Source organism: Bos indicus x Bos taurus, chromosome X (genome assembly GCF_003369695.1).
Source record: "Bos indicus x Bos taurus breed Angus x Brahman F1 hybrid chromosome X, Bos_hybrid_MaternalHap_v2.0, whole genome shotgun sequence".
Lineage (NCBI taxonomy): Eukaryota > Metazoa > Chordata > Mammalia > Artiodactyla > Bovidae > Bos > Bos indicus x Bos taurus.
Window position 1 is genome coordinate 125,818,156 of NC_040105.1, and position 23,163 is coordinate 125,841,318.

General features: G+C 39.9%; 1 protein-coding gene across 2 annotated transcripts; it reads right to left on the reverse strand.

The window, feature by feature from the left end:
- Positions 1 to 4,658: 4,658 nt before the first annotated feature.
- HTATSF1 (HIV-1 Tat specific factor 1) lies at positions 4,659 to 22,156 on the reverse strand. 2 transcript variants are annotated; one of them, XM_027533328.1, is made up of 10 exons: positions 21,692 to 22,156; positions 21,250 to 21,490; positions 19,456 to 19,636; positions 18,742 to 18,789; positions 18,107 to 18,261; positions 15,570 to 15,733; positions 14,304 to 14,403; positions 8,358 to 8,447; positions 7,459 to 7,596; positions 4,659 to 6,931 (listed from the first exon to the last, which is right to left on the reverse strand). In XM_027533328.1, exons 2-10 carry the CDS (start codon positions 21,433 to 21,435, stop codon positions 5,672 to 5,674), a joined length of 2,322 nt encoding a protein of 773 aa, XP_027389129.1. In that variant the 5' UTR covers positions 21,436 to 21,490; positions 21,692 to 22,156; the 3' UTR covers positions 4,659 to 5,671. The 2 variants fall into 2 exon arrangements, with proteins under 2 accessions (XP_027389129.1, XP_027389131.1); XM_027533330.1 differs by lacking the exon at positions 21,692 to 22,156 and having other exon boundaries at positions 21,250 to 21,557.
- Between the last annotated feature and the right edge of the window lie 1,007 nt (positions 22,157 to 23,163).

Sequence of the window (23,163 nt, forward strand, 5' to 3'; positions counted from 1 at the left end):
ATATCCCTTTAAAACACAAATCAGGTGGCACTAACACTCTGTTTAAAAATCAACTCTCTGGGTAGGGGGGTGGGGGGGTAAATTAGGAGTATGGGATTAACAGATGTACAACATTGTATATAAAATAGATAACCAACAAGGACCTACTGCATAGTACAGGGAACTATATTCAATATCTTGTAATAAACTATAATAGAAAAGGAGAAAAGAATATACATATATATGTAGAACCAATCACTTTGCTCTATACCTGAAACTAACACAGTATTGTAAATTCACTATACCTAAATCAAAACCAAGTCCAAAAAAAGTAAAAGAAATCATCAACTCCCTAATGGCCTCCCATTATATTCCAAATAAAACCCATTCCCTTTCCTTGGCTCTCAAACCATGCTTTAGAGTCTTTCTGTTTATTACTCCCTCTTCCTGGAGCTGTCTTCTCCAACTCTTCATCTGGCAGGTTTTCTTATCATTCAGGTACTGGCTTAGATGTCATCTTTCCAGTGACCTTCCCTCTTTACCACACTAAAGAATTTTCTCCCCACCAAATCAACTCTAGCACATCATCTTGGTTTTACTTGCTCCCGGTATCTACCATCTGAATTTCTCTTTTAAAAATATATGCATTGTCTATCTACCCTCCAGATTCCCCTTGTTCACTTCTGTATTCTCAGACCTAAAACAATGTTTGGGCCATAGTCTCCATCCACTGAATGAACAGATTAACTAGTACTTCTGAAAGTTGTATAAGCAAACTCCTGATTACATGGGACTTAGACATAAAAAGTTCTAAGACTTATAGACCTGTTCTTGTATTCCATGGATATACTTGAATTCTCCTACTCATTCATTTGAAGAGGTTCCTTGACTTCACCATTGTCTCTGTCATCATTCTGGGCGATTTCAACATCGAAGTGGAACAGGAAATGAAGCTTAGTATCTTGGTATTAAGGCAGTGAGCAGAGATATTGGTATATATGGAAATGAAATAGAGTCTTCCCACCAACTTGCCCAAACCCCTACCCTCTTGCAGTGATACTGGCCTTTGCATTTGAATCTGGCTCTTGTTTCTTCATTTTCATTAAAGATGGAGCTACTTCTACTGGTTGGTGATGATGTGCGTAGTCAGATCGGAAGAGACCTAGTTTGTAAAGAACTAGGTCTTTGTAAATGTTGTAAAGAACAACATTTTGGTAAAGTTTCCAGCTGTCTGCAGAGCTGGTAGAGAGAATAAAATGACAGGGAAGAAGAGTGTCAGGAAGTCAGAGAATGAGATGAAAGTGATTTTACAATGGAAATATTCCACTGTTCATTTGCAAAAGACACTTTCTACCCAGTAAGATTTCCAGAAATGAGGAATCCATAAGCTCCCTAGTGAGAGTTCCTAGTGATTAACTGTCAGAATGCTTAACCTATCTTAGCAAGGCCTTTTGCTATAATTCAAATCCAGTTTTGTATGAAGATGAAGAAAAACAATGTGATAAAACTGTAATAATGAAATTTTTCATGTTCCCCAATAGAGATTAACTCTAACCATGAACCTTGTGTTTTCAAAATCTTATCTCATTGGTGTTACATTACAGATAACTGTTGCCCTACTTGAAGTTCTTCACATTTTTCTAAAAATGTGGAGATTCTCACAGAACACATTCTTGATTATGATTCCCAGCCCTGAAAAAATATTTGATTGTCTATTATGTGGGAGAAAGCTGTGGCTGTTAGTGTGCAGGCAGCTGGGTCTGGCGGCGGTGGCAGATGGGAGGAGGGGGATAGGGAAGGCCGGTAAACAAATAATCTGTGGCTATGAAAGGGGTTCAGCAACAATAGTATCAAGGGACAGAGGAGGGTGGGTTACAGAGGGTCAGGATTTCTAAGCAAGTGATACCTGATGGGAAGGGCAAACTCACTGAGAAAGACCCTGATGCTGGGAAAGATCTATGGCAAAAGGAGAAGGAGGCAACAGAGGATGCGATGGTTAGATGGCATCATTGACTCAATGGACGTGAGTTTGAGCAAACTCCAGGACACAGTGAAGGGCAGGGAAGCCTGGTGAGCTGCAGTGCACAGGGTCACAAAGAGTCAGACATGACTGAGGGACTGAGCAACAATACTTAGGCAGCCTGAAGGACGAGATCCAAATTGGCTGGGGAGAGAGCATCCCAGGCTGAGGCATGTGCAGAGGTCCTGGGATAGGAATAAGAACTCAAGGTGATGGCAGTGTGAACATGAGTCTGGCGAGGGCAAGATCACTCAGAGCTTTGTGCGCAGGCCACAATAAGCAGTTTGAACTTAAGTGTGACTGGAGCATTTTAATAGAGACCCATCAGGGCACTGTGGGCAGTAAATGTGGTGGAAGTAGACATGGGTCAAATGTTGGGTATATTTGGAGTTAGAGCCAACATGGCTTGGACGTGGGAGGTGGAGAGAGAAATCAAAGATGATTCCTAGATGTGAAATTTGGAGAGTTGGGCTGCTGAGGTGGAAGGACCAGGGGGAGAACAGGATAATTTATTTTGATGTTGAAAATCACCAAGAATGATGATGAGGTAGTGGAAAAGCCAACAAACCTCTTCAAATGAATGAATGAGAGTGTGCAAGTGTATCCGTAGAATAAATTCATTCATTCAACAAATATTGATTTGAGCCCTTATTAAGGGCAAGGCTAGTGTCTCAGCAGTAAAAGAATCCGCCTGCCAATGCAGGAGATGTGGGTTTGATCCCTGGGTCAGAAGATCCCCTGGAGAAGGAAATGACAACCCACTCCAGTATTCTTGCCTGGAAAATCCCATGGACAGAGGAGCAAGAGTCAGACATGACTTTAGTGACTAAACAACTGTGCAAGGCTCTAGAAATGGTACTGATGGATCACTACCACATTCGCTTTTCTCCTCCACACCGCAGGGCATGTGGGATCTTAGTCCCCTCATCTAGGGATCAAACCCGTGTCTCCTGCATTTGGAGCTGAGTCTTAACCACTGGGCCACCAGGGAAGTCCTGACTGTCACATTGGTTTTTTACTGTCTTATCTCAACACAGATTACAGCTGCCTATTGAGGGTTCATGCCTAATGCTGCCTTTATTCACACTGCCCCTTCTGTCCCACTTCATCTAGTATATTAATAGATACACATTGGCCCAATCTATACTTATTAATGGACTGAATCAAATGAAATAGATGCTACAGTGAGTGTAAATACCCCAAAACAATAGTCTAAATTACTTGTATCTTAATATGGTAAACAATATATCCCTAGTAAAAAGCATTAAAATGATATACAAATTTTTATTACCCTAATCTGTAATTTTTTAAGAATCTCCTGAAAACCAAAGCTTATTTTATTGGAGTATAATTGTTTTACAATATTGTGTTAGTTTCAGCTGTACAACAAAGTGAATGTTATACGTATATATATTTTCTCTTAAACCTCCCTCACACCCCACCCCCAGCCCACCTCTCTAGGTCATCACAGAACACTGAGCTCAGTTCCCTGCAGCTTTCCACTAGCTATCTACTTTACACGTGGCAGTGTATGTATGTCAGTGTTATCCTCCCAATTCATCCCATCCTCCCCCATCTTGTTTATTTAAAAGATAGTTTTGTGAGATCAGTAATATTCTAACCTTCTAACATGAATTTTCAAGTTTGTTCCTATATAAAGTAGTTCAGAGGCCATGGTGTTCAAGCCTTTCAAAGGCATTCCTGAAGCAACTTTTGGTTCGTGCACTCAGAGTCGAATACATTATACTTATATATAGTTTTAAGAAGCACTACTCCTTAGAAATTGTCAGGGAATTGTTGAGCATTGATGTGCTTACCACTCACCCTTACATTTTAATTTTCTTTTGATAACAGGATGTACTGCTGCTTAACAATAAATTCTGTTTTCAGGACCAATAAAACCCGATTACTTGGAAAACAGGTAGGTGCTTCATGACTCTTAATGTCTGCTCACCAGTAACACCTCATAAATTATTTACCATTTTACAGCTGTTGGTGACTTTTGCTTCCAGGATGTTTATGTGAAAAGGGTATGAGTATTTGATATATACCAAATTAATGAGCAGGGGAAAGAAGTTAGAATGAAAATGGCCTCCTTCTAACAGTCTTAGAGCTAATGTATATTGTAGTTATGTGTTCCATTATGTACAGAAAATAAAGCATTCTTTCCTTTTTGTTTAGAAAAACAATTCTCCAACAAATTACTATAAACTGTGAACTGAAAGTGAAATCACTCAGTCTTGTCAGACTCTTTGTGACCCCTGGATTGTACAATCCATGGAATTCTCCAGGCCAGAATACTGGAGTGGGTAGCCTTTCCCTTCTCCAGGGCGTCTTCCCAACCCAGGGATTGAACCCAGGTCTCCCGCATTGCAGGTGGATTTTTTACCAGCTGAGCCACAAGGGAAATCCATAAACTGTAGTAAAACACAATAAATAAAGTATTTAAATACTTCTGGCTTATCTTTAAAAGGAACACTATTTTGGTTTGCAATTTTTCTGTTTAACTTTCTTCACCTCTTTCACTGATTGGTCCCTGGTGAAGAGCCTGAAGATTTTTAACAGATCCCAGACATGAACTAAAAAATTCTCAGAAAGTTGGCTTGAAGTACAAGTCTTTTCTGTCTGAAGAGGGTAATGATTACACTGACAGACGGTATAATGAAAATGCACCAATGCAGTTTATTTTAATTCTAATTTATGAGAATAACTTCTTAAGTGCAACATCAGAAGTCAATTCATAAATACTGAATTTGGAAAGCGCAATCAAGAAAAGAGCCACATTTTTTTTATTGGAACTACACATTTCCATAGTACTGGGTACCACGATTCTAGAACAAAATCAAAAACAAAAATCTGAAATAAGCATGACAAAAGTTAACTCCAGGAGATCCACATGAACTGCCCCAAACTGGATACAGAAGGTTGTGTAGTGTACGCACAGATTTTTCTGGGGAAAGGTCCTGAAACTTGAATCAACTTCTAGAGGTGTCCAAACAGTAAATGGTAGAATTCTCATCTCCTCCGTATTTTCAATAATGGAAGCTGTGGACTTTGGGAAGTTCACCTTTGCACATTTCAGAGTGAATTTTCATGGGAAGAGGGTAGAAAAAAGTAACTTGTGAGGACTGGGGAGCAAAAAACTCTGAAGAGTTCTTTACCTCATAAGTTTTAGTAACATGTTCTGGTTTAGAGAGGGGAAATGGGGATATCAGTGGTAACATCATAAAGTGGAAGCAAAGAGACACCTACAGGGATTTTTCAAGTCCTTAAAGAAAAAAACAAACGTTAGTATGAATAAAGCAACAGCAAGAATTAAAAATGCAATTTAACTCAAGTACAATTTTCCGTTCCTGCATATCAACAACTTTCTTTATTTCTGAATGTCACAAACTTCAATCAGAATACTTTAAAAAATATTATTTTGCATGCACTTAAGAAATCTGACAAAGGACAAGGAGCAAGTTAACTTGCATTATGCTATGGAGTTTGAACTGAACAGCCAAAGAACACATATTTAAAATAATTAGGTACAGGTAACCATGAACACTTCACTGCATTAATCAGATGGCATCCTACCTCTATGCACACGTTCATGTAGCACTACGAGTAATTACCTTGCAGCAGAGGCAAAATGGAGATGGAATCTCCCTAAAAAGCAAGTTTAAGGGATTAAATAGTGTCGTCATCATCATCATCACTACTGAGAACAAAGCTGCTGCCTGTGGACAAGGGCCCTTCTTCCTTAACATTCCCTAAACCACCCACAGTCCCTCTCTCATCAGAATCTTCAAACAATTTGTCGCTGGAATCATCATCAAACAACTTCTCGTTGGAATCATCATCTTCAAACACCTTTTCATCTATGTCTTCATCTTCCTTTACATCTCCATCTTCCTCATCTTCTTTTCCATCTGAATCTTCAAATACCTTTTCATCTGCATCATCTTCTTCGTCCTTTTCATCAGCATCTTCAAGTTCCTTTTCTTCTGCATCTTCTTCGTCCTCTTTCTCATCTGATTCATCATCAAATACCTTTTCATATGCATCTTCCTCTTCTTCCTTTTCATCTGACTCTTCGTCAAACTCTTTCTCAGAGCCTTCTTCATCAAACACTTTTTCAGAGCTGTCATCTTCGAATTCTGATTTTTCAGATTCATTTTCGTCTAACTCTTTTTCTGGAATGTTTTCATTAAATTCCTTGTCAGAGGCATCTTCTTCAAAACCTTTCTCAAGGCCATTTTCTTCTAACTCTTTTTCAGAGCCATCGTCAAACTGCTTTTCTGAGCAGTCTTCAGACTCTTGTTCTGAGTCGTCATCTTCAGAAGCCACCTTTTGGGGGCTGGCCTCCCCCTCAGACTCCTTGCCGGGGCCTTCTTCTTCAGACTCCTTCTCACGGCCGTTCTTGTCAGGATCCGTTTTGAGTTTCTTCTTTTTGGATTCTCTTTCAGGGACAGTCTCTTTTGACTCTTTGTTAGGATTACCCTCTTCACGCTCTTTCTCAGGGCTGCCTTCTCCAGACTCTCTCTCCGGGAAGTCTTCTTCACGCTCTCTTTTGGGACAGCCTTCCTTAGACTCTCTTTCAAGGCAGCTCTCTTCAGATTCTTCTTGGGGACCTTCAGCTTCTTTTTCAGGGCCACCTTCTTTAGCATCTTTTTCAGAAGCAGCTTCTTCAACTTCTCCCCCATCTTCCATTTTTTCAAACTTCTTTTCATCTATAGGTTCTTCAAATGCCATTTCAGTTGCGGCTGCTTGAACATTTGCTTGAGATGTGCCAGGGTGCTCAGAAAAATGCCTAACTCTAGAAGGCCCTGCCCTTTCTGGAGCACGGATGGAATTTGAACGCTGCAGGCCTCTGTTGGCCTCAGGAGCGTTGAGGAAAGCCTCCCATCCTCTCAGCCTTTCCTCCCTTTCTCTTGTGGTCTCCTCCACCTGTGTACACATGGAAACCGCTGTTAAAAGATGTTTTAGGCCAAAAGAAGTAACAACGTCTTGGAACATTTCTAACATTGCTCACAGTACTCTGATTTTATAAGGTATCACTTCTGGGAAATGAAAGCAATTCCCTATCTTCACTTTCCAAACTTTATACCTTGGTTTACTAGTGCTGACCATAAGATCGTTTAAATAAATGTCCAGTGCCATGGCACTGTAGAAATGTCTCCTCAATTAAAAAGTTAATCACTGAACTGTCTGTACTTTATAAGACAGAAAAGAAGAGAAACACTTTAGCTTAATGCCTTCTTTCCCATTGCTGTTCTGAGCAAGTGCAACACTTCAGACTTATAAACTGAAAGAATGAAACATTTTTCTTTCTATACTCTCAATGTAAAGGATTATTTAAAAGTACAGTTACATTAAACAGATTACACATAACTGAAAACTTACATGAAAAACTGCTAGATCAGTATCTGTTGGAATGAAATAATTCACGTGCCCTTGACAGTTGCAGAACTCACCTGATAATCCGTAGTTCCATCCCACGCTTGGGCAGTGATTTGACGCCCACCAAACCACCTTCCATTGAGGGTTTGAATACAATAATCAGCTTCCTCTGGATCCCTAAAGGACACAGAGGCCACACCATCGGGGTGTCTCTAAAAAATACAAGGAAGATAAAAGAAGGAATGAATGAGAAAACTGAAAGAGAAATATACACATGTGGCAAGGTAGGGCAGTAGTATTCTTTTTGATGATTTAAGCTAAAGATTTTATGTATGAAGTCTTTCTTTCCATTTACTCCAGCCAGTGACACGCAGCTAGCTACTTCTTCAGCCTAATTTTATCAAGCAAACACCAAGCATGATATACTTGGAAATGTTCCTGCTCATTACAGTGTCAAAGGAGACGCAGAATAGCATGGTTGTTAAGAATGTGGACTCTGAAGCTGAACGGCCTTGGGATTAAATCCTGGCTCTGCCATTTACCAGCGAAATGACCTTGGGCAAGGTGCTCAATCTCTCAACTCCCTCATCTGTAAAATGGGTAAATAAATAAAAATAAGTAAAATAGCATGTACCTATCTCAGAGGATTGGGAGGATTAAAGGAGAGAAATATATAAACTGTAGTTTGCAATCAATAAATGTTGACTCTTTTACACTTTCACCTGGCCATACACTCACTCAAGAGTGATGATAAAGGAAAATAACCAAGGCATAAGCAAGTCTATCGAAGGCTTGGCTTGTAATCCATGTTCATCTAATTACGCTAATGCTGCGAACAGACCACCACCACTAGAGAGCAGAGCTACTACGTAAAAACATTAATGTAAAAAACTTGGAGGCATACTGACATTTGGTAATAACTTACTAAAATGGAAAAAAATTGCTTTAGGAATCATTTGTTCAAGCCACTTACATCAAAGAGAAGGAGCTTCCTAATTTGTCCAAACTTTGAACACTCTACTCGAAGGTCTTCTCTGATTTCATTCAACACCAGTGGATCATCCTACAAAAACACACTCAATTAAAAGGGGTTTTCCCCTTTATAAATCCTGAGAATGAAATTTATTGCTTTGACAAACCAACAAACAAAAGTTTTGCTTAAGGTCATTAGCTATGTTTGCCTGCAGTCTACAAAATTAAAGAGTCAAAGTCTAAAGAAGTTAAGACGATCACATCTGCTGCTACTACTACTGGTCTGCCTGGCTTTGAGATGGGGGAATGGACAAGTATGGTAGGCAGCAATGGGAACGTGCAGTGGCAAAGGAGAGGGAAGGAACATGTCAGTGAAAATCCCAAATAATAGCAGCTGTAGCAGGTGAAGTCCTGTGGCACATATTAAGTCAGAGACTAATAATTCTTATGTTCTGCATCAGCATCACAATGACTGTGAAGATGAAAAACCTTTGCTTTGTGCTTTGCATAGATTCCTATTTACCAAAATGTTGCAAGGGGGAGACATATATCCTTTTCATTGACTGAAGTGAAGTGAAAGTTGCTCAGTCGTGTCCGACTCTTTGCGACCCCATGGACTATATGGGAATCTCCAGGCCAGAATACTGGAGAGGGTAGCCTTTCCCTTCTCCAGGGGATCTTCCCAACCCAGGGATTGAACTGGGATCTCCTGCATTGCAGGCAGATTCTTTACCAACTGAGTGATGAGGGAAGCCCTTCATTGACTGTGTCCTACAATGATTCTTTGTGCTTCTGAGATTCTATTTTAACTCATAGGGTAAACCTCCCTTATAAGGATTCCTGTTCATCTTGCCTCCTACTACACTGCAATTGAAACACACAAATAAGGAGCTGCTGTTAACCACACAATAAAAACACACACTTAACTAATGCTTTCTTGCAACTATGAGTCTATTAAGAATACTCAAACACTGCTGCTTCTAGTGGTCTTGAGTCCCCCTCCCCCAACAACAAAAGGATTTAAGATTTCTTGTGGGAATTAAATTTTCTTCAAGTTCCAAAGCATGAAAAAGGTTCATAAAAAGTTATATTATCAACTTGAATTTCAACTACATAAAAACATATACAAGGGTATCCTATCTACTAATTTCTATTGAAGCAGACCTAAACACTTTTTAGGAAACATCTGAATCCTCACCAACTAAAGAGAACAGCAAAAAATGACAAGTAGCTTCTCCTTCCTAAAGTTTGTCAAAAGGCAAAAATATACAACTGGTAGGCAGTTACTGAAGTCAAATTTAAAATTAAAACTGTAAAAATCCTATAAATCTGAGGCTTCTAAAACTATAGCTTGCGGGACTCTGGATTTCTCCCACTTATAAAATCTAACTTTGGAGAATATACCAATTTGTTTTATATAAAATTCTTAAACCTGAGAGGAATGGGGGAATGGAGCATAAACTCTATACTCATTTGGTAAAGCCATGGGGTGGCTTCTAGAGATGTGTGTGTGGCGGGTAGCTCTTACCAGATTGGGTGCTTTCTGCAAGCAGGCATCTCCCTTGACTGAATTTGAAATACCTCACAGAACCCAGCAGCGTCTTTTCACACAATGAACAGTCGATTAAAACTTTTTCAGTTTGATAAACTGTTCCTAGTAACTCTATTTTCTTTACCAAAGGAAATCAGGATTATATTAAAAACAAAAACTGTTTCAAAATATTTGACGAATTTAAGCATGATTAAGTTTTACTGGGGAAGGGAGGGATGCATTACTATCTTTATTTCTTTTTTAAAAACTTTTTTATTTTTATTTTTGGCTGTGTCAGGTCTTCGTTGCAGCATGCAGGCTTAGTTGCCTGGCGGCATGTGGGATTTCAGTTCCCCAACCAGGGACTGAACCAGTGTCCCTTGCATTGGAAGGCGACTGTCAACCACTGAAACGCCAGGCAAGTCCCTGTCTTTCTTTCTTTATCAAAGCCTCAGTGTCCTTCCCAAAAGAACATCAAATTTCAGCCAAATACTTCCCAGACTTCTGTTTTCATTTTTACCAGCTTGAAAAACAAATGTGTCTCTACTGCTATAGTATCATGAGACTTAAAGATAATAACCCCTTCCCCTGGTTAAGTGTCTTTTTAACTTAGCTAAGCATGAAAATTTTCCAAAGACAGCTCTTTGCAAGCAAGAGACCTGAGACTAAACTCAGACTGTTAAGCTGAAACCTTCCGCATTTGACACTCATCATTTTTTTCCAGGGTGGTGCTTTGTTTTCCCAGGAATAAACCGTATTTCTCATTCCTTTCCAATCTAAACCCATTCAAGACAGTAGCCAATAACCCCATGTGGCTACTGAGCCCTTGAAACGTGGCTTGTCCAAATTGATGTGGGCTGCAGGTGTGAGGTAAATACCAGATTTTGAAAATTTAGTACGGGGCGGGGGGGGGGGAAGAAACAGCTTATTAACATTTTTATGGTATATGCTACAATTATAATACTTGGATATATTGGGTTAAATAAAATTCATTATTAAAATTTACTTCCCCTGTTTCATGTTGTATTTATACTGTGGCTGCTAGAAAAATTTAAGTTACACATGTGGCTCAGATTAGACCTCTATTGAACAGCCCTGGTATACACAATGAGAAAACCATCTCTGCATCTGAGTTTTGGTTTTCCATCCTTAGTATTCAAATTTGCCAGGCATGATTTTTTTAAATAAGGCTTTGAATTAAACACTGAAAACCCCCTAAAGTTACATTTAAAATACTAGCCTTCACTGTTCTCCCTGATACCAAAAAGTATTTCTAGGTATTTTGCTTCTAACTCTAATCAACTGTTTGGAATAAACACATACAGGCATACCTTGGAGATACTGCAGGTTCAGTTCCAGACCAGCACAATAAAGCAAATATTGCAATAAGGCAAGTCACACGAACTTTTTTGGTTTTCCAGTTACGTTACACTATACTGTAGTCTATTAAGTGTACAAAAGCATCGTATCTAAAAAAGATATGCCTTAATTAAAAAAACACTGCTAGAAAATGCTAACCGTCACCTGAACCTCCAGCAAGTCATCATAGTAACAAAGATTACTGATCACAAATCACCATAACAAATATAGTAATAATGAAAAAGTATGAACTACTGTGACAATTACCAAAATGTGACAGAGAGAAAGAGAATGAGCAAATGCTACTGGCAAGATGGTGCTAACAGGCTTGCTCCACAAAGGGTTGCCACAAAAACTTCGTTTGTTTTTTAAAAAAAGGTTCAACCCCTGGTCAGAGATCTAAGATCCCACAAGCTACATGGTATGGCCAAACAGGAAAAAGAATAATAATAAAATCAATAAACTGAAATACTTACATGTGGCTATAGTCTACCATTCTGGACAATCTACTCCAGTGGACAGACCTATACTGATACACTTTTACATTCAGGCCTACAAAACACTGAGCAAAAAAACAAAAACTGCTGACAGGCTCCCATCAAGCTCGGCAGACCACACAAGCCCAGGTAGATGGGCAGACAAAGACAGCACCAAGGGTTTCTCTGCCCAAGAACTCTGAACCCCATCACTGCCCTCCCCAGCCTCTGTGGCACAGCTGTCTGAAAAGTTTCCTTCATTTGCAAAGATGCTAAAGAGAAAATATTGTATTCATTGAGTGAATGAAAACACTCTGCCTTGTGAATAAAAGGGGTTTCATTCATTTTTTCACTTTTTCAGATAAATATTGAGGGCCTTCTGTGTGCTAAGCACTGGGAATGTAACAGCACAGCAGGTAGACAGAGCCCTGACTCTCATGGAGCTCATATTCTAACAGATAAGATCCAGTAATTTCAGATAATAAATGCTATGAAGAAAATAAAACCGGCTAATATAAAGGCTCTATAATTCCAAAGTTTATACTAAACCAATAAAGATTTTCTTTTTTAAACAATCAAGAACTTACAAGCATAAAATTTCTATCCTTTAAAACGTCCACTGGAGGGAATTTGTAGGAGTCAAGGAAGAATAAATGTGGCTTTTGGGAGGAAAGACTATTTGTTAAGCTAGGAAAAATTAAGTCTGCCCAGGGTGATAGCTAGACTTAAGTGTTAGACTTAAGTGTCTCAATGAGCAAGGCAGGAGGCAGAAACAGGTTAAAGGTAATTACTCAACAGACTTCAACTTGCAAAGAGCCCAGATACTTAATAAATTAAATATACATTTATGTTCATGTTCAAGTGTTAGGAGTATAGAATGTTGTGAATCTAAGGTCTCCAGTCACAGAAATTAAAAGGTCACCTAACTAAAAAAAAAACAATTATCTGCCAAGGAAATAAAATGTAGATGAATCACAGGGAATTCTGGAGTTGTACCAAGTAGACTAGATACCATGATCCATCTATACATGCCTTTCAAAGCCCCAGCTGGGAGGGACAGCATTTCAAAAAGCATTTAGTGTGCATGTGAACATGTGTGGGGTTCTTTTGGCCATCCTTGCAGCTTGAGGGATCTTAGCTCCCTGACCAGGGACTGAACTTGGGGCCCCCAGCAGTGGAAGCGCAGAGTCCTAACCATTGGACTGCCAGGAAAGTCCCTATGTGCATTAAAAAAAAAAAAACAAAAAACATAGTTCATTATCACTGCAAGTCTAAACTGGCTCTGTCATATTTCAAGATTCTTCAGGATTCGAGCCAGAAGAGACACCACACAGTACTAATAGACCACATGTATCTTCTCGATTACCTCAAAAGATACAGGCTCCATAGATGCACAGTAAACCCTATCACCTCACTATTTGCAGAGATGGAGTTTCACAGACCATCCTGGAGCTCTCTTAAAGGGGGCTAAAATGATATCGCCACTCTGACTCTGTTTCGGTGCACAAAAGGATCAAGAGTCAGCTTTGGTAGGAACGAGAACACATGCAAACTGTCTGGAATTTTACATTACGAACATTGTTTTCTTATGTGTAACTTGTTACCACTAATTTCAGAATCCAGGCAGAGAATAAAGAATTGTTCTTCCATGAATGATCCCATGAGTCTAGGCCAAAACACACAGATAAGAACAAGATGCAGAATGTAACACAAGGTATCCTGATGGCAACTAATATTCCTTAAACCTCTCTAGTAGCTCTTCTTCCTTTATTCACTTTTATTTGCTGTTCCTAGAATCGTCCATGGACATCAAGTATTACAAAGTCCTCGTAATAGCCATTAAAGGGTTTTGTAAAAATTAGATTCTGAAAAACAACCTCCACTACTCAAATGTCAGGGACTGTATTTCACTTGGAGAAGGAAATGGCAACCCACTCCAGTACTCTTGCCTGGAGAATTCCGTGGACAGAGGAGCCTGGTGGGCTGCTGTCCATGGGGTCGCACAGAGTCGAACACGACTGAAGCAACTTAGCATGCATGCATGCATTAGGGAAGGAAATGGCAACCCACTCCAGTATTCTTGCCTGGAGAATCCCAGACAAAGGAGCCTGTGGGCTGCCGTCTATGGGGTCGCACAGAGTCAGCAGCTGCCATTAGCAGCAGCAGCAGTTCACTAACCTAAGGTTTTTTAAGTATCAAACTTTTAGCACCAAAGTGAGGTTTTCATTTCCAATTGTGAAACTGGTCCTCCCCACCAAAGTAAGCCTGTATTGCTGAACTGTACTTAACATCCACAAGTGACTCACAGAAATCTTTTCAAGACTGTACTTTTAATATAGCAGCTGCCATTTGGGGCCACAGTATGGGTATTAGCCTGGTTTACTTGGGATATGACTAAAAGAACACTGGGCTAAACCTGGGAAAATCTGAAACCTTCAACTGATTCTTGGTTCTATTTTCCAACCATGACAACTCATGAACATGCAGGATATGACATGAGAAAGATGCACTGAGGCAAGCTTTGGGTTCTCTTGAAAGAAAGAATATCTGTGTTTCTAACCCTAAGAATACTTCTTCCTACCTCAAAATCCATCGGATGAAACATGTTTTTGATGATGACAACTCGCTCATGGCGCATTCGGGATGGGCCAGCCCGTCTCTCAGGTCTCCAATCCAACTGCCTAATGCGAGAAAGTAGGAACAGCAAGTTGTGAATTTCATTTCAGACTTGTTGGAGACAGAAAAAAACAAGCTATAAATATAATCCTTTACTGAATGCTTAATAATGATAATTATTTGATTTCAAAACAACAATGTGTATTTTAGTCACAGTTACTGCACAGCTTTCTGAAATAAAAACAATCGGCAGTGAAAGATGGACCCAGTGTCTGAAATGCCCAGAGTAAGTATATTTTTCAGAACTGCTGTCTGGTTACAAACATTCCAATGAGACTCCTGGAAAATTGGTAATTATTTAGTATCTATGACTATCTAGGAAGAGACACTTCAAGGCCAAGGAAATGTTCAAATTGTATTAGTTTCTAGGTATTTTATAATTACAAAGAACAAACAACTGCACTGAAATATGTAAAACTACTCTGTTACAATCTTAAATCTTACTGGTTTGTCTATAAAATGCTTAGGTATCTACTTTATTCCTATAAAAACTATTGGCATCACAACTAAATGCTTTTATAACCATTTTACCATTAGTTTAAGCATAGTGTTAGAAGCTTTATTAGAATTCAACCTGATCTAAGTGCTCATCATTTTGGCGCATTTCTTAAAAACAGCATATTTCAAAAAAACATTAAATTAATAGAAACTTGATGACATGTATATATTATATACAACCACATAATACATGAAAAATGATAAAGCTTATAATTTCTAACTCCTACTAACTAGTATGAATGTAAAAGTTTAGCTCCTGGTACGCTGATTCCATCCACATTAAAAATGAACTAATGGCTCTCATATATAAACCTAAACCATCTTATCTAATTTGATATTCAACATTTTATGTAGAGATAGCTTTAGTTTATTTAAGTTCCTATTGTATTAAAAATGAACACCCCAGAAAATGAAAAACACCATCACTGCCAAACATCCTATTACACAGATTATTGAAGGTTTCTGAGGATCTAATAAAAGTTTAAAAAATTTTTGTTTCATATTGGCATATAGTTGATTTATAATGTGTTATTTTCAGGCGTATAGTAAATGAAATTCTTTAAAAATAATCTGTAGGCATATTTGATGGAACAAAACTATGCAATTACTACCAAAAACATACTCTAGAACATTTATACAAAATCTTTCAAAACAGAAAAAAAAAACCACCAACTTTTGTTGCATAGACAGCTTTTTCTTGTAGTCTTTGCACTTCTTCTTCTTCTTTGAGGCGTCATATTCTCCCTTCAACTGAAATTTTGCCACTTCCACATGTAATTTGTAGCCTCTAATTTCATCTTCATCCAAAAGTTTTAATGCCAGATCCACAGATTCTCTCTTTGTAAAGCGAAAACAAGTTACAATCAGTAAGTTACACACTGAAATGAAACTTTGGGAGTGTTTTAGATGAATGATGACTATACATAAAATAAAAATTTAAATGTAACTACCTACATGGGAATAAAGAACTCCAGAATGCCTATCAGGAAACTTGTATTTAAGTCACAACTGTCCCCAACCGGTTATATGAAGCTAGGCAAGTTATTCAAGCTCCCTGAGCCCCAATTTCTTCATCTATAAAATGGGAATGGAAATGCCTTCTTTGCAGAGTTCTTGACAAAATTAAAGTTATACCATTACTGGAATAGCAGTTTTGCCTTTTGGAGTCTCTATTTCTCATCTGTACAATGAGGCAAATGGACTTGGGTGATTTCTAAGGTGCGTTCCAGTTTTAAAATTCGAAGTTTCCTACTTAAAAGACTAGATGACTCAAGAAACTGGGAATAGTTTGGTCAGCCTTTTAATTTGTTTTGTTCATCAATTAAAATGTAGGTCTGTGATACACTAGGAAGATGATTATCTGACAGCTTGAACATTACACACGTGTGTGGATTCTGGGTCCGATACAAAGGGGGCAGTTGTCAGCTCTGCACTGATTCAAAGATCTAAGGAAAACTCAAAAGGACACTGAATTCAGCCACACAATCGAATATGGATCCTGGAACAATTAACTATGTTATTCTGGAACTCAATTCACTGGTTTGGTAATCTTGTAATTTAATGGCTCATAAATTTTATATATAAAGTTTATCAAAACCCTACGTTTCCCTTTAAAAATTTTAAAACCCAATGAAACCCCCTAAGAGACTCTTCACAGATTTTTAGTAAACCCTGAAGAACTTATTAAGTGTTCAAGCTCCTTACATTTGAAAATTACATAAATATCTTCCTATAATGGTCATAGTCTTGTATGATCCCCATTATGTTCAAGAACGAGGTCAAAAACCTATCTTTCCCAAAGCTGTCGGCTTACTCTTAGTCCCCTCTGATTTCACTGAAATGCTGTATACTCGCAACACACTCGTGACATTGGTACTGTTAACACTTTGATTTCACTTTGTATTTATTTTCAGGTTCCATGACATATGTAATATGCCGTCATTGTGCCCATTTCTTTTGTACCCTGCAATAATGCATAGTAACACATGCTCCGAACGTGATAGGTGTTCCAAAAAGAATGGCTTCCTTGACACTGAGCTTTCCCCTGTGCAATTTACGGCACCATGAATACATAAAGTTCTGCAAATGTCTGTTAATACCACTCTCTCTTCTCTCTCATTCAAAATATATTTCAAAGCACTAAGCCTAAGTTATCACTTCCTTTATGGTTTAATTCAGGGGTCAGAAAACTTCTTTTGTAAAGGGCTGGTGAGTAAATATTTTAGGCTATGTGGGCCATGTGGTCTGTGTTGCAACTACTCAACTTTGCTGTTGCACTGTGAAAAGAGGTACAGACAAATGCATTAACGAAACAATGTGGGAATATTACAGTAAAACTTCATTCACAAAGACAGGCAGTGGACAGAAGTTTGCCAAACCCTGGTCTAACTCATTCCAATGGGGGAATAAAATGTTACAGACTTTCTTTTCTTTGTGGCTTTTTGAATGTGTTCTGCGTTGATTACATTCATACACTCCTATGTTTTTTCCTGTGGTCATGTATGGATGTGAGAGTTGGACTGTGAAGAAGAATTGATGCTTTTGAACTGTGGTGTTGGAGAAGACTCTTGAGAGTCCCGTGGACTGCAAGGAGATCCAGCCAGTCCATTCTAAAGGAGATCAGCCCTGGGATTTCTTTGGAAGGAATGATGCTAAAGCTGAAACTCCAGTACTTTGGCCACCTCATGTGAGGAGTTGACTAATTGGAAAAGACCCTGATGCTGGGAGGGATTGGGGGCCAGAGGAGAAGGGGACAACAGAGGATGAGATGGCTGGATGGCATCACTGACTCATGGACATGAGTCTGAGTGAACTCCGGGAGTTGGTGATGGACAGGGAGGCCTGGCGTGCTGCGATTCATGGGGTCGCAAAGAGTCGGACACGACTGAGCGACTGATCTGATCTGAAAGAGATCTTTGCAGTAAAATTAAGACAAAAGAAGCACGTCTGTCCTATGACTAACATAATACCTTGACTTGGTAACATAGTTTCTTACAAGAGGAAGTGAATAACTTTACAACACAGTTTTTTACAAGAGCAAGTAAATAACTTTATCAGTGTGATACACAAAGGCACAATCAGAAACAAAGTTTTCTTCCCATCCTGTTTTGAATAGCCCTCACCCTTGGTTACCAACTATACAAAATTATAGCCCTGGTTCCTGAGCTGAAAAATGGAGATAGAAGAAACTTACATGACCACATAACTAACCTTCAAATAACAGCAAAGTCCATCTCCTTTAAGATTTCCTTGATTATCTTTGTAAAGCTTGACCTTAAATTCTTCTGTTTGAGGATCTCTCATAATAATGCCAAACTTCGACATAAGCTGTATAAATTCATCCACTGTAATGTCTGGAGGCAAACCTGTGATGTTAAGGGAAAAAAATTATAATGGCATCTATAACAAACGTGAGGGTTACTTAAGTTTCTACTAATTCAAAATCTGTAACTTGGATGAGTGATGAGTGCACCAAAATTTTGGTTTTCTAAAAGTGTGTAAAAATCTCACATCTATAGACTTTAAGAAATTTCATGTTTTAATGTATTCAAATATACATTAAAATCATGCTTTGATTAGGTCTTGTATCAATGACTCTGAAGGGGCAAACTGCTGAGTTATTACCTAAAACTGTCAGAAAGGATGGCATGCAAAGTTATATACACGTACTTTTTCTTAAGTTTTATATAAAAACATATTCCTCACTAAATGTACATGGCTCAACAAATAAATGACACAATGGTAAAAAATAGAATTCAGAGAAATGGAAATCTAAAAATAACTTTGTGGAAAAACCTCAAAATCAAATATTTTCTATTCTAAATGTGGTTAAAAGGTATACATACCAGACACATAAACATTTGTATTTCTGCCTTCTTCAACATGAAACCATCCTAAAAATAAAAATCGAGTAAAAAATCAAGTAAAAACACATGCAAGAAAAGGTAAGAGTCCCATTATGAAATCCTGACAGTGCGGCAGTTTCTCGAAACTTCCAGAAACTTTTTCTTACCCTTAGAATAAGACAGACTAAATCAAATCACTGGCTAGTTTTCAAAGTATTTGGATCTTTGGACAAGTAATTCACTTCAGAGCCCTGTCTGAAAAAAGATGGCTAGCTTATCTTGGTTCTTTATGAATCTGATACTACCTTAAAAAAAAAACCTTACCCTTGCTCTGACTTTAAGCCTTGGCATAGGTTGCTTCTGACTCCAATCTACTGTGCCACCAGAAGCAAAATTGACTTCTTTAATTTAATTGGAAGTACCAAAAAAAAAAACAAACCCCAAACCAACCATTTAAACAGAACTTTAAATAATCTCCTAATAAGAATTCTGTTTTGCAAAGGAAGAAACTGAGAACTGAACTGAATTGAAACAATCTGCTTGATGCCTACACGTTAGTGGGAGAGCCAACACATGAACCCAAATAATAATAATAATTAAAAATACGCATCTTATGATTCTGTCAAAGTTCTAATTCTTCAAAAAGTAAATACATATACACATACTCATACTTTTAACTTTTATACTCATGTTTTGCAAGCTAAATCTACTTGCCTGATTCAGCCTTTCTCTTTTCTCCCTTCTTTTTCAGATCACTGGGTTCGGGGGGTTGTCTTTGCGGAGGTTCTTCTGCAGTCCTAGCACTGACATCTTGGACACTTGCAGTAGAACTAGACGCACCATCATCAGAAAAGCCGTAATTGGCCTGATATGTAGCAATGAAATCTTCAGTGATCTAAATAAGAAGTTCAGTGCACACACACACAGAAATTAAAAAATGATTTCCTACTGTGAAAAGTTTACACTGTGTCAAATAACAGTATATTCAATTATACAATGTCACATTTGAGTGTTTCTGTGGATAACAGTAACTAAAGCATATATGACAAATAGTCACCTACATAGAAAACTGTGCAAAACAGAATAAAAAAATTAAGACATGGGTACTTGGATTATCAACACAAAAGTCTGAGATACTATTAAAGGCATTTTAAGTGCCGTTGGCACCTTTCCTAGTTGTTTCATTTGTAAATTACTATCTCTGTAGTCTACTTGACTAAGACTACAGATATACATAGCAAAGGAAGTACCAGATAACAATAAACAGAATAAAAACCAACAGTCAACTAATAATCTAACAACAGAATCAAATTTTCTTTTACTATACAGATGAACATAAGTATACATACTCAAATCACATTATCATTTAATGTCAAAACAAATCAAGAACAAATCCAACTCACATCCATCCTCCTGGCTCTTAGAGAAAAAAGCACAATTGCACAATGAAACAAACGTAGTTGTATCTTCATACCAGTCAATGTGAGGCACACATAGGAATGAGGAAAATTTAAAACTTGGAAGTTTGAAGTGGTATGGGTTCCATAACATAAAAAGATAAAGCCAAAAATTACTATACTATCTGATGACTGGTGAAGTACTCAGAAGGCTGAAGAAACCAAATCTGCACTCTAGCTGGCACCACCAGTACCCAAGTGAAATGTTAAGTTTAACAATTCAGAGGGATTGGAACATACACACAAATAAAAAATGGGAAAGAAAATAGTTTAAATAAATAATTAAAAAATAACACTCAAATTACACAATGCAGACATGGTTTGCATCACTGGCTTGCAAATCTATCAGTGTGGGATAAGTGTCCTTGTTTTCCACCTGTACCACGAGACTTGGATTAACAGGGTACTCTGACCAAAAAGTTTACAGAACCAAGTTTAACAAAAGTCATTTTACTTCCAAGCTGAAATAGAATGCTTAAAAATTTACAAGTACTCTAAATAAATACGCACAGATCTTTTCCATCCAAGTTCTGTGCCCCTCCTGTCATATTCCTGTAGTGATATGGTTCAAATATACCTGTCTAGGACCAACTTTAGTAGGGAAGAAAAAAAAGACGCAACGTTCAATCAGTAAAATTTTACCAATTTATCAATTTTTTTCAACTCAAGAAGTTGCCTTTTGCACCTAGCACATCAGTTAACCATCTGAATTCTTAGAATAAGATTGAGACTACCTGAGATTAACATCGACTGAATTTGCTCTTGATGTTTTTCCTCTTTGCAATAAAAAAGTCACTGACATAAACCAACTGCAACCTCCACAGATAAAATTAATAAGGCATAAAAAGGACTTAAGAATTAAATTACATTGAAGACGTCTCTCTAAAGATTTCCGTTCCTTTACACGTCGGTTCTGCCACAGACACAACAAAAAGAAACGTCACTAGCCAGAGGGGCTCTAACCCAGGACCTCAGCAAAGAAAACGTGAAAGGAGCGCCCGGCGAGGCTGGCCAGGTGGGCCCGCTGTGCAGCGGCGCCCGAGTGACTTACCTTGGGGAACCAAGCCTTCTTGTCTAGGTCCCACTCGTACGGGGTGTCAGTCGGCTGCTGCCCGAAAGAATCGGTTTCTCCACCGGGATCTTTCTCGGTGTCGTCGTCCTTGGTGTCTCCGTACAATTCTTGCATTCGCAACTGCTCATCAAACTCGTCGTTCGCATCCAAGTTGTTGCCGCTCATGTTGCCCACTTAGGCTAGAGGCAAGGTCCGGTCGAGCGAAGAGGCCGAGCTGATGCTGGAGGGGAACAGAGAAAAGGAGGTTGGCCACACTCAGCTCGCTTCCCACCGCCCCCCGGCCCGCCTCCCCGCGGCGCCCCAGCAGCCCCCGGGAAGTCAGGGCCACTCGCCGGCCGCACCGCCCCCCGCTCCGCCCGCTGCCCGCCCGCCGCGCGCGCGCGCGCGTCGCAGGACCTGGCCTCGCCGCGCCACCGCCCACCTGATTCGCCCCTCCGGGGCTCGCCGCCGCGGCCCGATCCGGGTCGAGGCGGGAGCGCGCACGCGCGCCGCCGCCGCCGACCGAGTTTGAGGCAACTACGGCTCCCGCGTCAACGTCTGGAAACCACTTGGAAACCGAGGCCCGCTCAGGATGACGAAGTCGCCATTGTTGGCGCGTCGCGTCGTCGCGGGTCGCACCGGCACGCCCCCAGTGGCGTCAATAGGAGCCGACACGGGCCAGCGGCGTGGGGCCCCGGGGGCGGGGCTCTGGGAGCTGCGCTGCTGCCGAGCGGTGATGCTCAGCAGGGCTGTCCTGGCGCGGGGGCCGGGGGGAGCGCAGGGCCTGCGGCCTCTTGGAAACGTTGGGCTCCGCGGAGTCCGCAGCGGGGCGGTATCCCAAAGGCGTGGGAAGACTCCCACTCGGCCGGCGCCGGAGCAGGCGTCGAGGCGGCCGCCATCTTGGGGGAGTGGACGGTACAGGCGGGACAGGTCGCGCTGCGACAGAAAGATGCGCCTCCTTCTCCCGGAGGCCCCTCCTCCGCGTGGGAAACAAGTCTTTCACTTGTTTCGTGAAGATTTCCCTAGGAAAGCCGGGTTAGCCCGAACTGGTAGTACAGGGTCTGATGTATAGTGCGTGTGTGGTGAGTGAATGAATGAACGAACGAACGAATGGTGAGTGGAAGGAGCAACCTTCTCTCCGAGTCTCTGCTCCGTCCTTTTATCTTTCTGGTGCCTTCTTCAGGCTGGAGATGACTCTGGAAAGGAAAGGCAACAGTTGCCTGTCCCTTGTACTCCATGTTTCAGACTTGCTCAAGCTACAAATCTGAAACTGTAACATCCAGTGTACACACCACCTTTACTGCCCCACTAACGTCGTTTTTTGATTTTTTAGGAAAAAAGTGCATGTGATAGAACTTGCATGCATATTTATAATATAGATAACATGAGTTTTATTAGGCGCATATACGTTTTGCTAAATATTTCTTTTAGGATCCAAAAATAGTATACAGCTGTTTTCAGCAACGTGTTATTGGGCTTCCATTTCATTCCTGAATAGGTTCACAGCATAGGTGATAATATACTAAGCAGCCCTGCTGCACGTGACTCTGAGCGCCTGCTGTATCCACAGGCCCTTCTGAGCAGGTGGCCAAAAGTTTATGTTTAGCTCCTGTGTGACCCAGTTGGAGGCCTGTGAGGTGACTTGGTAGGGTAGCCCCGCTTTCTAGACTGAGTTTGACTTACTGAGCCAGTAAGCCTCTCCCAGAAAGAGGGATGAGTAGGAAATGTGGCATGGTCAGAGTAGTCTTCTGTGGCCAAGTTCTGTATGGGTGAGAGGAGAAGCTGAGGCAGTGATAGAGAGTCATTGAGTCACCACTATAGTGGAGTTGGGAACTAAATATGCTTGTATCTATGATAGCATTCTGTTTGGCCATTGGGCCCTCCTACTTTTATTTCCTTGTGGATTCCTAGAAT